The 16,627-nt window shown below is 43.1% G+C and overlaps 2 protein-coding genes across 4 annotated transcripts; both read right to left on the bottom strand.

The window, feature by feature from the left end:
* Positions 1–161: 161 nt before the first annotated feature.
* On the bottom strand, positions 162–4,513 carry pdgfrl (platelet-derived growth factor receptor-like). The gene is made up of 6 exons (XM_041047420.1): positions 4,269–4,513; positions 3,204–3,477; positions 2,969–3,120; positions 1,479–1,772; positions 716–852; positions 162–515 (listed from the first exon to the last, which is right to left on the bottom strand). The coding sequence occupies exons 1-6, from the start codon at positions 4,321–4,323 to the stop codon at positions 327–329; spliced, it is 1,101 nt and encodes a 366-aa protein (XP_040903354.1). The 5' UTR covers positions 4,324–4,513; the 3' UTR covers positions 162–326.
* An 825-nt stretch (positions 4,514–5,338) lies between these two features.
* Positions 5,339–16,096, bottom strand: slc7a2 (solute carrier family 7 member 2). Of its 3 annotated transcripts, none has more exons than XM_041047417.1 (12): positions 15,903–16,096; positions 14,097–14,477; positions 13,857–14,012; positions 12,808–12,973; positions 12,393–12,529; positions 12,081–12,303; positions 10,928–11,067; positions 8,978–9,080; positions 8,190–8,401; positions 7,923–8,089; positions 7,718–7,826; positions 5,339–7,290 (listed from the first exon to the last, which is right to left on the bottom strand). In XM_041047417.1, exons 2-12 carry the CDS (start codon positions 14,464–14,466, stop codon positions 7,103–7,105), a joined length of 1,971 nt encoding a protein of 656 aa, XP_040903351.1. In that variant the 5' UTR covers positions 14,467–14,477; positions 15,903–16,096; the 3' UTR covers positions 5,339–7,102. The 3 variants fall into 3 exon arrangements, with proteins under 3 accessions (XP_040903351.1, XP_040903353.1, XP_040903352.1); XM_041047419.1 differs by lacking the exon at positions 10,928–11,067 and adding an exon at positions 10,504–10,640; XM_041047418.1 differs by having other exon boundaries at positions 14,097–14,474.
* Positions 16,097–16,627: the final 531 nt, after the last annotated feature.

Below are 16,627 nucleotides of genomic sequence, written 5' to 3'. Positions count from 1 at the left end.
AGTCAGAGGGAGTGTCACGGGGTGGTCCCTCAAGATTTGCAGAACCTCACTTTTGATAAAAATGACTTTGTTTTTGAGGAGGTCCCTTCAACTGTTGCTCTGCTTCCCTGAAACTTTAAATTTAACTGCAACATGGTGTCAAAATGATCTCTTCAGTGAAGTTAGATAGCAAATCTTTATTGTTATTAACAGCTGTAGTCTAAAAATACATCAATTTTAAAGTATCTACATGTTGATTTCACCTGGTGTGATACTGTTATATCTCTACAACATATAAGAATCACTCCAACATCAAACATGACATGACACAGGGCCTGCTGTTGGGACTATTTGGAGATGACGTTGATTGCCACAATTGTCTCACCATGTGGGTTTTTGGCTTTACAGATGTAGTTTCCAAAGTCAATGGTCTCCATGTCCTCTACAGTCAAGACACTCTGGGAGACCCGTGTGATGTGACCCAACCCCCTGTTCACCAGCCTCCAGGAAGTTAAGATGCGAACAGGACGATGGTCCTACACAATAACACAAACATGGCCACTGTCATTTTGCTTGTTAGTAACAATCACTGTGATTCATCATTCACAACTGTTTTTTTTCTCTGTTAGCAGAAGAGCAGCACTGAACTGAGCTGACAGGTATAATCTTTTAAATCATTGGTTCACATATGATGGATGGTGTTTGGTGTTTAAATTAAAATTGTTATTCCTCTCACCTGACCGGGATAAGACCACTTAAAGCTCACGTCCACCTCTGGCTCCCCCAGCACGGTGCAGGTTACATTAACGTTGTCGCCTCCTCTCACAGACTCTGGAGACGCTTCTAGGCTCACAAATGGGGGAGAACTGGGAACTGTCCACATGAGACGGGGAAAGAAAGTGAATTTCAGAACTTCTTATTATGTCTCCTTTATGTAGAGAAGTCAATATATCCACACTCACTTTGTTGTAGCAGTCACTACACTGTTATCAGCTGGTGAAGCTCATGTACAGTTTTATGTAATTTATTGATGAATGGTTTTTGGTATTTCAGCAGTTACAGCAAATCTCCACCGTCTCTCTCTTTCTCACCATCTGCCAGTCAAACAGGCTGTGGTGGCTTCATTTTACCTAAACCACACAATTTCCATTTGATGAATTCCTGCTCCCATTTTTAAAAAATCCAGACCGTATGTTTCCATTTCAACTGGCAGGTGTCCACACAGACCAAGCTCAGCATCGAGGAGCGAGGAGTCCTTTGACAGCTCTGAAATACAACCTTTTCCTGGAAGCTGATGAAGCAAAGTAACCAGAACTTGATTCATGACTTTGTGAAACTGCCTCTCACTGTGGTTCTTGGCTCTTTCAGTGCTTAAGGTGACTACAGCTGTACGGTTATGTTTGACAGTTAAAGGCAGAGGAAAATTGTTGGAGCAGCATTACAATGTGTTATTGTATTTATGACCACGCTGAAGCGTTGTGTGATTGCTGTGTTCCTACCCTCCACATAGAGCAGCTGGTACTTTGTAGAGATCTGAGGGGTGCCTTTGGTCACAGCCTTGCAATAAAAGACTCCCTGGAGGTCTGGACTGGGGTTCTGCAGGACGAACCCCTTGGTGGGGTCATAGGTCACCTGGGTGTCGTTGGCTGTGATTTCCTTTGCAGGGACTTCACTGTGCAGGGTCACCTTAGCCTGTGGGTCAGTCACACGACAGGGCACCACAGCGGGACTGTCAGGGCGCTGGTACACGATCTCAAAGTGGATGGCAGAGGGGACGAAGAGGTTGTCTTTGTCTAGTTAGAGAGAAAGACATCAAGGAAGACCCCTGCTGGACACTGAAACCCTGCACAGGACAGACTGAGAGCTTTGATACACTGACATCTTTAAGATAGGATCAGCTGATAGTTTGTGCTCACATTCTTTATCTTCAAAACCTTTTCATTTGAAATGAAATGAAGTGAATAGAGAAAGAAAAATAACTACTGTTAAATGTTCAGGTCTCCAGAGTTTTCTGCTTTTCAGAGAGGAAAACTAGTGTCCCCTTAAAGTCTACGCTAAACTCTTGTTTTGAACTATGGGTCCTGAAATGCTTGTATTTCTAAAACATTAGTCACTGATGATGCAGTGGTTGCATTGCAGGATATTAAAAATCTGAAAGTGAAACAAAGAAATCTGCCAAAATCAACAGCAGATGTGTATTTTTACACATGACATTTAAACCTCAGCCGGCTAATTCAGTGTAAAATACAGCAGAGGTTTTCAGTAAGACATGTTTGGCATTTTAAACAGAAGCAGATGCAGATGCTCCACTGCAGGGCTGGTCAACCATGTGTCATGGAGGTCTAAGTCTGTATGTTTTCATTCCAGCCAAAGACTCCAACCACTAATTAAACTATTATTAAACCTAATTGAAAATTTCTTTGCTTTTTTTGTTTGCTTGTTTGTTGTAAACACGTAAATTTGACATAGCTAAAGTATTAGCATGCAGTTACCACATCCAGCAGACACAGAGCCTCATTATAATTTATTTGGAGTCATGTTTGTGTCCACCTGATTAATATAAGCCCAGCATTCTCTCTCTTTTAGCTCTGATTCTGGTCTCCACCAGCTCCAGAGAGGAATATCTGGCTCCTTAGGTGCTAAATGTGCCACAGTGTTCGCCAGCTGGTCTCCAACTGTGTCTGTCTGCAGCTTGGTGCTGGGAAGGTAGTGTATGGAGGGTTTATCAGATCTTTGTGAGGAAAAAGTTGTGTGGTTGTACATTTCAAAACAATGAGCTTTAAGATGCTAAAACGCTCCATGGAACTGAGAGGGGGCCTAAAGAGTCAGGGGATCATTTCCTGTGGGTTTGTCACTGTGAGCGACATCTTTCACATGTATACAGTCATTTGGCCCATTGTTTATGTAAAAATATTAAGTAGTGCAGCTTTAAAATTATGTCCCTTACTGATGAAATCAGAAAGTGTAATGTGTCCATGTCTTTAATCACCTGTGAAATAGATGTATGAGACATAAGCACGATCATGGTCCTTCTCACACTCTGTTCCATCACACACTATCACCCAGCAGCTGTAGGACCCTGTGTCGGCCGCAGAGGGTGACGTAAGGATCAGCTGACTGTACTTGTCGCTCTGCTTGATGCTGGAGGCAGGAAACAAAATATAAGACCTTCACATTCGCATCAGCTCATAACATGACAAACAGCTGATGTCTTCTTGAGGCACCTGAGGCGTGAGTCGTTGAAGGTGTCCAGGTACGTCGGGTACGACCATCCGATGTTGTTGCCTTTGCAGCGCAGCTCTATGTTCCTCCCTGGAGGCAGAGTTGTGCTCTGGCCCAGGCGAAGGAAGCGGCCCTTATCCAAGACCTGGGTCAGCAGGGACTGGGCTTTCCCCCCTCCATCCTTTGGTTTGGGGGGTCTCATCTTCACCCGCTTCCCCATTGGTCTGATTCGATTCTCTCCCACGTCTTTTCTTCTCTTGAACTGTTGGCAGTCACCTGGAGACATAGAGACAAACGAGAAAGGAGGAGAGCGAAATATACTAAAGGCAACAAAGAGACGTCAGAATGTCTTTGGTTACTGTTCTGCAGAAACAGCAGAGGGTCAGAGCAGTGCTGAGGCGTGTTCAGTCCTCTCATGTGGAGAGTTTTTCCTTGTGTATTTCCCCCAGCTGTGACAACAGTTGAACAGGAAGTGTAAAATCCTTGTTACTGGCATAAAATGTCCAGAACAGAGCTTTTTTTTTTCTCAGTGGGCACAGAACACAAAAAACAAGAGGAAAAAAAAGATTATCCTGCAGTGTAGACTTTCAGGGTTTGTTGTTCTATCCCTCAGTTTTTGCAATAATGAGGACCCTGAGAAAAGGTCAACGGTGAAGGCCAGTTAATTAGAAACGCCTGCTGCATGCCTCACATCCAGATGGTTTGAGTTGGTTTGCAGAAACACTTTGCAAAAAAAACTCACACAACTTCATGCAAGCTTTGAGCAAACTTTTGCATTTTTCCAAGCACTGAACAGAATTCACATACAGCAGGCTGGTGGCGTTTTGTCTGAAAAATGAGCAAAGTGTTGGTCTTTTCCATTTGTGAGTGAGTGTTTACTTCTTTGTGAATGCACCTCCTGTTCCACAGCCATCACAGAGACTGGAGCCCCCAGACAGTATTCAAACAAGCTCAGATTATCTAACCCTCCCACTGCTTCCAGGTTATGCTCCAAGTTCTCATGATGAAATTAACAGTACTTCTGCTTCGCTCTTTAATCTACAAGACAGATGTGGAGACCCACTCACCATTGTGAAGCTCCAACCACAGCAGTGCCAGGCAAAGCACAACCCAGGTCTTCATGGCGTGCTGATGGGGATGGTCGGAGGAGTGACTGCTCCGCAGGGGCCAGAGAGATCAGGGAGGTTTGGTGACGGGCTTAGTAGGAAAGGAGGTCAGGCTCGGAGCTTCGCTGGAACTCTGCAGGCTCCAGCTGCCCTGTTTAGATTTCCAGCTCCATCCTCCTCACAGATTGAGAGGAAAAGGGAAAATAACTGAAGAGCCCTTCTGTTTACTCTCTCTCCTCAGACACGGAGAGCTGAAACACATACTCGGGAGCCCTCTGCTGGATCTGAGCATGGATCGTTCTGCATTTTAAAGAGTAAATCCACAATGAATCACAGTTCAGAAAAACCACAGCTGTGCTGCCCTGGAGGGGTTCATGCTTTCACATGCTTTGCTCACCTGTTAATATCCTAGTTAGTGATGTAACAGCAGGTGTTTTTCCTTGCAATTCTCATTGTAAGCACATGATGTCACTTCACTAAAGGGAGTGTGGCTATAACTTTGAAGGCACAGAGTTTAGGAGCAACAGTTCACTGCTATTTGCAATTCACCCCTTAATTTATCCTTCAGTGGTTTTAGACGATGAGTGTTGTTGTATTCATGAAAATCAGCCTTAGACTTAATTTCTTTTCATTTTTGCTTATTTTTACTCCTCTAAAGTTGTTAGCATCATAGTAGCCTGTACTTTATGTGGTTCCAGATGTTACTGAAAATACATCTGGTTAATGGCAGCCACCAATTTTCAACCTAAATATTGTCCAGGAATGCTGGAGCTTAATTTATGCAGAAATGTGGAGGAAGCAAGGCTCATGATCATGGCAGTCTGTATGGATGGATATGTGATAAACACATCCACCACATGGAGGCGATATCTAAACACAATATAATAATGATCAGCTCTGGTTTATGGTGTATGGCCTCTCTCTCCACTAGCATTCGTTAAAATCTGTTCCATAGCTTTTAAATATTCTTTAAACTAAGAGAAAAATAGGTCAGAAAACATAATATCAAAAAAATGAAACATTAAAAATGGTCTTGGAAAACACATTTATTGCTTTTCTTCCGTGCAGCTGGTAACAACACACACTACTTCATGTCATTGTGTTTACTCCTATGTGCTTCATCCTGTAACTTCACTAAAAGAATCTGCACAGTTAATGTAGAGGTTCAGTCTCATCAATAACCCACCTCACTCCTGCTTCTGAATTTGTTCCACATTAATTCAAATCACTGCACTGCACATATCAATCTACCCGATCAATCAGTTACAGGCATCCTGCAGCTGCAGCATCTGACCTCTGGAAAAGATTTCTCCACATCAGACACTACAGCTACAACACTACAGTCAGGCAGACCAGAGATCAGACAGCACTTCTACTGTAAACTGGAGCTCACTGAGCCTTACTCTTCATGGTACAAGAAAATCGCAGGTGGCCCCTAAAAGCTCAGAGGAAGGAATGTTAGCTCTGAATCTTCATGCAGTTCAGAACAAAAAGTCTCTTCAGACCGGTTATTGAAGCAACACAGACGCTGGTATGTGAAGTAAGGCACCAAACACACAGAGAAGAAACCTGAAAAAAAAAAACACCCCTTTCATCTAAATCATGTGGCAAAACAAACCTTTTCTTACATAATACTTTAACTTGTAATTAAATGATGTGCTTCTTGTCAGGTGGCAAAGAGCTCTAGTCAAAATAGAATATTTTCATGAAGATTATATCAACAGCACATCTGGAGCTGTATCAAAACAGCACAAAATCAACAGGCAGATGAAAATACAGTGAAAAAAGAAACTACAAATACTTTTTTTGAGGAGATTTTTGTCTCAACAACAAACTTCCTGTTCTGGTTGTAACAGTTCATAGATATATAACACATAACCCAAGTAAAAATAAAAAAAGTAAACCTGTGATGAATGAAACCACCACAACAGCTACAGAGAAGTCAATATCTACAGTAAAGAGAGAAATGATGTGTTATATAATACCTACAGAAGCCTGAAATTTTCCACCAGCAGTTGGCCTACTTTCAGGTCCCTGACATATAAGCCGAGCTGAGTCATGACATGTTAAGTGCCTACACAACTATTTAACATATTGTACAAGGGTTTAAATGTGTCAGTGTCTTCATGATCCTTTTTATACAGATATCACAATTTCACATGTATGTATATGAAACAATTATACACATAATAGTTCTAAGATATGTTTAGACTAGTTAAACCTAATATTGGTCCTTTTTCTGATTCCTACACTCATGTAAGAGAACGATGAGAGCTTTAACCACAAACTAACTTACAATGCTCACCTATGATCGACATATCAAAATCTAATAATATTCTGGACCATTAAATGGAGAGCACAGATTTCTAAGATTAAAACTTAGAAATCTGTACAAATCTGCTAAAAATGTAAAAACTGACAGAGAAAGACAAAATGTGTCGTGCACCAAAAAGTTCATAATGAAACAGAAAAGCTTTGCTGCAGTCTCGCCACGACTGCTTCAGTGTTAAAGGGAATGAACATCACTCTCCTGTGTTAACTGTCCGTTCAGTGCTGTCTCCAAGCTGTCCATGAAGCACAGTGTGACCTACAGGATGTGGTCCCAACACAGCAATAGAGCAGCTCCCCGTCGTTGTGGCCGCTGATACAGAAAACTGGCGCTGCCTTCGCAGACTTGAATGTGCTTGTGACTGAAGCACGCGTGGTGAGGCAGTTTATACAGGTGCATCAAGGCACAGCTGCTGTGTGCTTTTATGCATCTGTTGCCTCACAGTGTCTGGGAATGAGCTTGGACTTTAACACTGGCTGGTCTTCTCTGGGAAGATGAAACGCTCCTGTTCTTTTCCTCCTCCAGCCTGCTTCTCCCTGCTGGTCTTGCTGTGTTCCTGGGTGGTGTTACTGCTGTTTAGAGGGCCCTGGAGCTGGAGCTGGCGCTGGCGCTCCACACTGTGCCACATGCCGTAGCCAAAGTAGATCAGGAAGCCTGAGAAGTGGGTGTTGGAAAAGATATGAAGTTCCCAAAAAAAACACAGGCTATTAAAGGAATAGTTGGACGTTCTGGGAAATATTTGCTTTCTTGCTGAGAGTTAGATAAGAGGACTGATACCACTCTCACATCTGTCCATTAAATATAAAGCTGGAGTCGGGAGATGGTTCGCTTAGCGTTTCTTAGCTTAGCATAATGCCTGGCAGCAGGGGGAAACAGCTAGAGTGACTCTGTCCAAACAAAATTTATCTGCCAGTATCTCTAAAGCTCACTAATTAACATGGTATGTCCAGTTTGTTTGGTCAGTGCAAACACCGAAAAGTAAAAATAGCAGGAAACCACATGAGCATATGTCCCAAAATGCTGCACTATGGCTGCTCTAGCCGTTCATATTTGTTTGGACCTGCAGTTAAAAGACGCTCACCCACAGCCATCCACACAGAGAAGCGTATCCAGGTATCTCCACTCAGCTGAACCATAAGGTAAATATTGACAAATATGCTCAGAATAGGCAGGAATGGCAGGAGGGGGACCTGTGATGACAGCAAGCACAGAAAAACAGAAAATCAGTTTTGATGTGTTAGATCAATCTCAGTCCATGATGCAGGACTTATTGAGCTTCCACGCACCATGAAGGAGACCTTCTTGCTGGTCTGAGGCTGCCTGCAGACCATGAGGACGCAGCCGCTGAAGATGAGGAGACACACAGACAGCAACGCCAGCATCCACACTTCCATACCAAGGATGGCGCTGATGTGGTAAGTGGTGAGATAGCTGACCACACACACTACCAGCACTGGTTTAAAAACACATATTTTAATGGACAATCAAGCTGCAGTCTTTCAAAATGTTTAGGACAGCGAATGAATAAAAACCCGTTAACCTGGTCTGCCTACCTAGCACACCAACAGATATGTTGACCACACTGGAGGAAAGCTCAGAGGGTGAGACAGGAGGGTGCAGGACAGTCTGCAGGGTGGAGCCACCGCCCTTCAGCATGTTGAGGTGGGATTCTGACTCTGTCAGGTCTGACTCGCCCTCTTCAGGGGACAGGTAATCCCTCTCACTGGTACCTGCGCGCCGCTCCATAGCTCCGTCTGGCTGGTATCTGGAGGACAGAGGCTAAAGGTTAAAGGGTCATAGCCTGAAAAACCACAGTGCTGTGTTTTCAGTTTTCAGTGTCTCAAAGTACTACCTGTTTATATAGGTGTGTATATATATATGTGTGTGTGTGTGTGTGTGTGTGTGTGTGTGTATATATAGATACACATACACACACACACACACACACATCAGTCCGTGTTTAAGTTGTGTTTTTTTACTTTACAAAACAGGTGAGGCCCATAAATCTGGTTCAAACCAGGGGAGGAACACTGTGTCAGTGTTTGCTGCGGCTGCGGTGATGAATCACCTTGGGGCGCCCAACCGAGGTGAGCAGCAAGTACAGAGTTTAGTGAGTACAGAGTCTTAAGTAAACAGTTTCATTCAGTCAAGCAGGCACTTTACGTTCACACAATGGGAGCATTCACAGCTCTTACATCACTGGAGTACGTTTCACAAACATATACCATCATACCTGTGGGCTCACAGAAAAGCTCTAAGGGAAGCTCTTTCACAATACTGCACAAATAAGTTTTCCTTCAAGTGATATTTTTAGTTGTTTTTTTTTAATCAGTATACCCACCTGAGAATCAGTACGCACACAGCGACCAGCGAGTAGGCCAGCAGCGTTCCAATGGACATCATGTCAACCAGGGCTTTGAGGTCAAACAGGAAAGCCATGATGGCTACGGCAAGCAAAGGAAATAACATTAACGCAAACACGTTCACCTTCAAAACAACATTTAGAAGAAATGGCAGCATTACTGATCATTTTAAATACAAAAAAATGAATTTACACACACACATACAGTAGTGCAACAATAATATTCTTGCAACTATAAATGGGAAAGCTGCTTTCTTCAGATGTACCACATATCAAACACAATGTGAACAGATGCAAATTAAATTTCATGCAGAATTTTTTCACAATAATAGACAAAAAAAAGAGCAAAATGTTTCCCCGGGCTCACAGCTGTGGTCATGTCCATACCATGTGTCGTTTGATGTGAGATACACTGTGGTGTTGCTTCTCTCGTATCTCAGCACCAGACTCCAGTATGGAGCTGACCTCAGCAGTACAGTTCAAACACAGAGCAGTGGTATGTCCGCTGCTCCTCACAACATTTTATTAAAACAAAAATACCAAAGAAAGCTCCCCTGAACAGTGCTGTCAGGTGCTGAGTACACGGCCTGCGGTGTTGTGTGTATGGTGAACCCTTCCCAGGGTTCACATCTCCCAGCCACTTCACCAGGTCATTCACCCTGCAGGTCCTTTAGCCCCCAGCCCCTGAGTACAGTGAGCAGGATGTTACTGTGTACCCTACACCTTGATCCTACTGAGCAGGAAAGCTTTAGAAGCAGACATCCTTAACACAGCATGAGCACCACAACAGTCTCCAAAGACCAGAGTGTTTGAACTTCTTCTTTACTTCACGTCATCACATTAGACTGCTGGCTGAGGATTCAACAAAAAGGACGAAAGTAGCCGGAGACAGCTGTTAGATAAATGTGTCCTGTCGTTTCATTATTGTGAAAGGTTCAAAATGGCATTCTGACATAAGACTTTCAATATAAATAAACCCACAACATAACACCTATCTAAGTCACCTGTCTATTTACGAAAGCTGTCTTAGTGATTATCATAAACGAGAAAAGTTTTTAAAGTGGCCTGATTGTGCTTTACAAGCATAACTGTATGTTACTCTGCAGTTCTTACGTTTCCAAAAGTATAATTAGATCAATTAGATCATAACACGACTCAGAAAGCCTAAAGCCACGATGCTAACATGGCCACTCAGCTACACACAACAGTAGTTAGTTGCTTTCCAGCAGCTAATTCTTTCTTTTTTATTATTTAAAATAAGTGACCAAAAGACAGATGGACTTGTGGACTGAAGTGGTGAGCACAAGACATTCCTTAAAATAAATAAAAAAAAAAAAACATCCTTAATAATTAGTGTAATGGTTGTCACATGCTATTAGAAACACCATCACCAAGTTTAACATGCAGTCACCAGCACCTGACGACGTGTGCACAGATATAAATTAAAAACCCCAAACAAGGCCACGATACAACCCCCCACGAGAGGCCTTGTCTCGGGAGCTTACCCGCGGTGGTACCTGCCGCCATGGTGGCAGCCACAGGTGACTGGCGCTTACTCACTTTGGACATAAATTTGAACAGAATACCATCACGTGCCATGGCAAAGAGAATGCGCGGCAGAGGGAACATGGAGCCCAACAGGCTAGGGAGAAGAGGGTTCATGGTTAAGTTGAGTTGAAAACATGACACCGGTACAACTGTGAAAGAACAACATGTGAATGGATGGAAAACCTCCCACAAAATGGATAATTTAAAGCAGAAAGTTTAATAAAGTGCTTCAATTTCAGGATGACTGCAGTTCATGAAATTTAGGAAGGAGAAGCAGAGGGACTGACAGAGTCATCTGCATTCTCAACTGCGTCTTTCACAGTTGATTGGTGGAGAAAGATTAGCAGGAGTGATCTCACATGGACGCTCCCTGGCTCTCACCTGCTACTACACCGGAGCTCATAGTGGCAATAAGTGGGGTCTTCGTCTTAGGATTGATTCGGGCTAAGGCTTTGAAAAGCACCCCATCCTCTGCCATAGCATAGATTACACGAGGCATAGGGAAAATGGAGCCCAGCAGACTGCATGAGACAGCAGAGACATGCAAGACCAACACGTTAGTCAAGAGCCCCAAACACAGAGACACACACACACACAATCACACACCTACGGTCACACATCTTTAAAGCTTCAGAGCATGATTAAAATCAATGAGCGTCTTTCTTTCCTGTTGGTAACGCTCCCATGGTATCTTCATTTTTATCTTCCATTTATTTAAATCAACCAAATTGAATGGACGTGCTCTCAGAGGAAAATTACACCGTCACTGACGTCTGTCAGGGTCAGTTTCTCTTGTCAGAAAGTAACATCCCAGTAGGTTTTTAAGGGATTCATGTTCCCTTTGAGACATTACATTTACCAGTACTGTAAACGTTCAGTATATGAATATAAAAACATATAAATAAAAATGTGCATTAAGCAGTTTCCCAGTTAGTAGAAATTGTGAAAACTTGACTGTTTTGTAGAAGAGTTTGAAAATCTGCCAAAAGGCAGCAAGTCGAAACTGCATAAAAGATTTTACTGATTCGATTTCATTGATTGGAGTCAAATTTGATAATATGCACACGAGTGTAGATCATGGGATGAGTAAGTGACTGACATCCACCAGGGTTTGTTGATGCAAAACTGAATTGGAACTGAAACCCTCAGGAAAGAAAGACAGAATTAAGTCACACCAACATATCATGTGAGACAAACTTGCCCACCTCGTTTATTATAAATTGTATATTATGAAGACATGCAGGTATCTCCAAACAGACAGGATTAAGCACTGCGCCCATTAGGTCCCGCTGAGCAACAGGAATCAATCCAATAATAAGACACTGACAGAGATACATGGTCAGAATTTTGACCAGATCTCCTTCACCATTATCACCCATTTATAACATGCACTCAATCTGAAATTTAAGTCATAAATTCTCCTGTGTCAAATACAATAAAACTAACATTTAAATTATTTATTCTGTCATGAATACTCATATTTTATCTTCAACTTATTTTACAAAAACATATCTTGATAAAAAAGGTTAGTTACCTGGTAGAGAGGGCACAGAGTGAGCCCACAGCGACCACGTATTTTGCGGGGCCCCACCCCACATATTCAAAAGCCATGGGCAGAGGACTCTTCTCATCCAACAGGTAGTAGGGCATCATCAGGGTGAGCGCAGCTGACACACCAAAGTACGCCAGGAAACACACGGTCAGCGACACCACGATGCCGATGGGAATGGCTCTCTGAGGGTTCTTCACTTCCTCACCTGTCACACACAGACACGCACAAATATACTAACATTTAGCTTATGATGAAGCTGAATCAAAACTAAATCACAGTCTATCAAAGGCTCACCTGTGGTCGCTATGCAGTCAAATCCAACAAAAGCATAGAAGCAGGTGGCAGCTCCAGCCAAGGTCCCACTGAAGCCGTAAGGCATAAATCCTCCGACTCCATAATCACTGCTCACGTTGGCCGTGACTGACAAGTTCCTGAAATGTGTAAACTGTTATTTTATAACAACACTTGTACTAAAAATGTAGGTGATAAGCTGCCTCCTGCTTTGTTTGGGGAAGCATGAGCCAATAGGCAGTAAATACCTACGTCCAATAAACCTGTGTTTAATTTCAGTTTGACTGTGTGTGGTTTACACCAGCAGACTTTACCTACTTCACTGTACCTGTGATACTTGGTGTGAATCTATAAACTATTGGCTATTAATCACTTGTACAGACATACAACTGTTACTGTGTGCAGCTGGATAAATCACCTTCTAACTATGGTGACATTTATGAGGGATTCTTCAGTTATGTTCCAGTTGTATGTGTCTCCTTTGACAAAGCCGGAGATGATGACGAACAATAGCACGAGGACGTTGATTGAAGTGAAGACTTTGTTGACCCAGGCTGACTCCTTCACCCCAAATGACAGGAGCCCTGAACAAAGCACAAAGACAACAGCAATGCTGATGCTAAGCAGGTGTGATGTTTACCATGGTCATCATTGGTTTAGCGTGTTAGCATGCTAACATTTGCTATATTGTTCATAAACCAAAGAATTCATTTTTTGAGCTATAAAATGTCACAGGTAAAGTTTGTTTGAGCCCTCTCAATGTAAATTGTTGAACATTTTCACACAAACCTGATGGAACTGTGTGTAATAAATACTTTAATGTCTTGAATTTTTCGTAAATGCAGAGAAATTTTTCTCAAATTTGATTCTGATGAACAGACATTACATAAGTTCTACATCTGTCATCCAAACACTAGCGGGTTGTCCCTGGGTCACACTGACCTAATGCAATCATTGAAGTGGGCAGGCTGGTAAAAGGCATGATGAAGTTTTCTGTCATAAAGGTGGAATGTGACTATTTTGAATCATTTGAATCATCAACGTCCTCGAATCATTCACTGTCATGAATCTGGCCATGAGAAATGAACATACTCTCAGTCATCGACAGCTACTGATAATACTAAACCCTCAGCTGGAGCTTCTCAGTGGCCTGAGGTTGGAAAGGGGCTGTAGTTGTGCTGAGCACTTTCCAGCTGTGACTGTGTGTGGCTGTGGGAAAGAGGGTGCTGCTTTTTTTTTTTTTTTTTACAAAGGAAGAGGGTGAGTGTGGGCTCCCAGTGAACTCACAAAACCCTGACCTTCAATGTGCATGTGCCCTACCCTGTTACCCAATTACTGAACCACACAGTCCTGCCATCTCTTTATTGTATTATGCCAGCTGTGTATGTACCCACAGTCCTAATTTCCATTCTTTAGCTGCAGGCTCGTATTGACCTAAATTTTGTGATTCTTTATTTGCTGCCTTACCGGAGAGCAGCAGTATCAGGCAGACGGCAAAGAAGTCAGGGTACTGAGCCAGACCAGGAGAGTTCATACTGAAGTAGGTTTTGCAGAAGACCTCTATGTGTCCTCCTATCATTTCATCAAACGTGCCACTCCAAGCTCTGGCAACTGAGGAGGTACCTGCAATTAAATAAAGACCAGCCACCATGAAGACACAGTATCTTCTTTAAATAACAGCTGAATCAGAGTTTTTCAGTGACTCACCAATCACATAGGAGAGAATAAGATTCCAACCGGTGATAAAGGCCCAGATCTCACCTACAGTCACATAACTGTAAAGGTAAGCAGAACCTGTTTTGGGGACGCGGGCACCAAACTCAGCGTAACACAGACCGGCCATGACGGAGGCCAAGGCTGCAATTAGAAAGGAGATGACAATGCTAGGGCCAGAGTCTCCCTTGGCCACCTCACCGGCCAGAACGTAGACGCCGGCGCCCAGGGTGCTGCCCACTCCCAGTGCAATGAGGTCGACGGTTCCCAGGCAGCGGCACAGCTTCGAGTCCTCCAGGCTGCTCAGGTCGACCACTTTTCTGCGCACCAGGGAGCGGCCAAATGACAGAACCTGCTCCAGCATGTTGGCACCTTCTGACGGAGGGAGCGAGAGGAGAAAAGACTGAAAATACCTGTGCAGCTTAGTCTGACCCACTTTACTGTATAAACAGCTTTCTAAAATAGTGTCTTCTGTGAACTGTCCTGTTCACACACACAACTTCCACATCAGAGTGTGCAGAGCATGCTCTGGGGAATGAATGGGCGATTTGGGTTGGATGAATCGATATGTGTAGTTGCACGGGAGTGTGTGCATGCAGCATGAGGGTCTCTGAGGTGCAGAGACACACAGAGAAGAAACATTTTTAAATATGTTTTGAAACATTTCTCAAAATTGCAGTGAAAGAGGGAGTTAAACATGAGCCGGTGAATCTCATTCTATCCTCACTACTATTCTTTCTTTTTTTACATTCAACAGTAGGTGCAGGAGTTGTGTAATCAACGGTCTGTGAGCTCCGTTTAGCTCCACCTGCTTTGCATTTTGAGCTGCTCTTGCAACTTGTTGAAAAATGCTGAAAATTCAGTTGCCTAACAAAGGTGGGGTTAGGACTGTGGAGAGGGATGTTAACCCTACAAACTATGACGTGCATTAGGGCGTGCTGCCAAGCACTATAGTGTGGTAAAGTTCATACAGTAAGTAACCCATAAAAATCTATTGTTTGGGGTTATGGTGCAGATCTAAGTACTCAAAGGGCTGCATTCATAAGAGGACCATGAAAGTACCAATATGGCAAAATAAAGGCATTCCATTGGCTCTCTTTACTAATTACACAAAAAAGGACATAAAAAGAGAAACTGCAATGTCCTCTTTGTTTTCATTGTCTCGTATTAAAAAAAGTCTCTTTTCATTTGTAAGACTGGTTTGAGATGTTGCCTAAAATATTTGCATGAACACAATATGGTAAAGGAATCAAAATGTGCCTGCTCTCCAATGAATCATTTCTAGCTTTCTTTTGAAGTTAAGGCTCCTTCTTTGAACCCAAACTTTGATGATCTTGACCATAAATTTACACTGACGACCGTCTAAATATGCACTGATAGCCATTTGAGTGTGAATTTTTAGACCAAGAGAAATTAGCTTTGGATGTGACAGCTCATTAACATTACAATGTGGGTCGTATTACAGCGTCTCCAAGAATATAGAGGAAGAAAACTGGAGATCACAGGGACCCCAATCAGATTTTGACAAGTGAAAGACCAATTTTGGAAAATGACAACACAAATTGCAGTAATTTAGGTTGTAAGGTAAATTGTCCATGATCATTCAAGATTTGTCCTGTTTCACACTGTACAAGAAGAACATGTCTTACAGTGAACATGCTGAATTTCTCTGTAGACTCCAGGTTCACAAACAACTGCACATTTTTCACTATTAAATTTCTACATCAGTTTTTCCATATTTATGCAAAACCACTGTAGCAAACATGTTTTTTTTCTGTTTCATTAAAGATATGCACCTACCTGTTAGAATGACCGTGTGGGTAGGACTGGTCCAAGTTCAGACACCGAAACAAGAGGGCTGTCGAAAGTGCTTTTCTTCCAGCTTGCTTCTGCAGGGAGCCCCTCAGCAGATCAGCTGCACATGAAGCACAGGTAAAAGCCTAATTACATGTACTAATCCCATGAACTGCAGCCTCGAAGCTCTGCTTCTCCAGTCTGCCCAACACTAATTGACTATGCTGGCATGTACACTGTGCAGAGCAATATTTTTACTCCTCCCCTCTCTGTCCACAGTGTTTCTTCATAGGATCCCCTAGACTCAGGCTCCAGTCCCGCCTCAGCCAGGGGAGTGACGTCCCCTGAGGAGGGAGGCAAGAGGGGAGGAGGGGACCCCAGGGAAATAGGGTGGGATGGGGGGAGTGTTTCACCTCCATGCTTGTGGTTTGGAGGAGTATTACCCTGTGGAGGCAACATTGCACCATGAGCTCTCAACATGGGATCAGAGCAGAGCAGAGAAGAGAAAAGAAGGAATCTTGACGGTAGAAACCGTGACTTCTAATGCACACTCAGGTCAAATAGATACCAGCTGCCCAGATGCTTACTGACTACTGATAAATGGTTAGGCAACTGGCATTGACAAACATTGAGGCAGACACTTGTGTTTACCCAGTGCAGTCCACAGGAGTGCTGCTAAAAGCATGGGTGCTGATTGGTCAATGAAGGGTGGACGAGCTACAGTACTGGGG

The sequence above is a fragment of the Toxotes jaculatrix genome, chromosome 10 (assembly GCF_017976425.1).
Source record: "Toxotes jaculatrix isolate fToxJac2 chromosome 10, fToxJac2.pri, whole genome shotgun sequence".
In the NCBI taxonomy this organism is placed as follows: Eukaryota; Metazoa; Chordata; class Actinopteri; family Toxotidae; genus Toxotes; species Toxotes jaculatrix.
The sequence above is the reverse complement of the archived record's forward strand: the minus strand, read 5'-3'. Positions and strand labels throughout refer to the sequence as shown.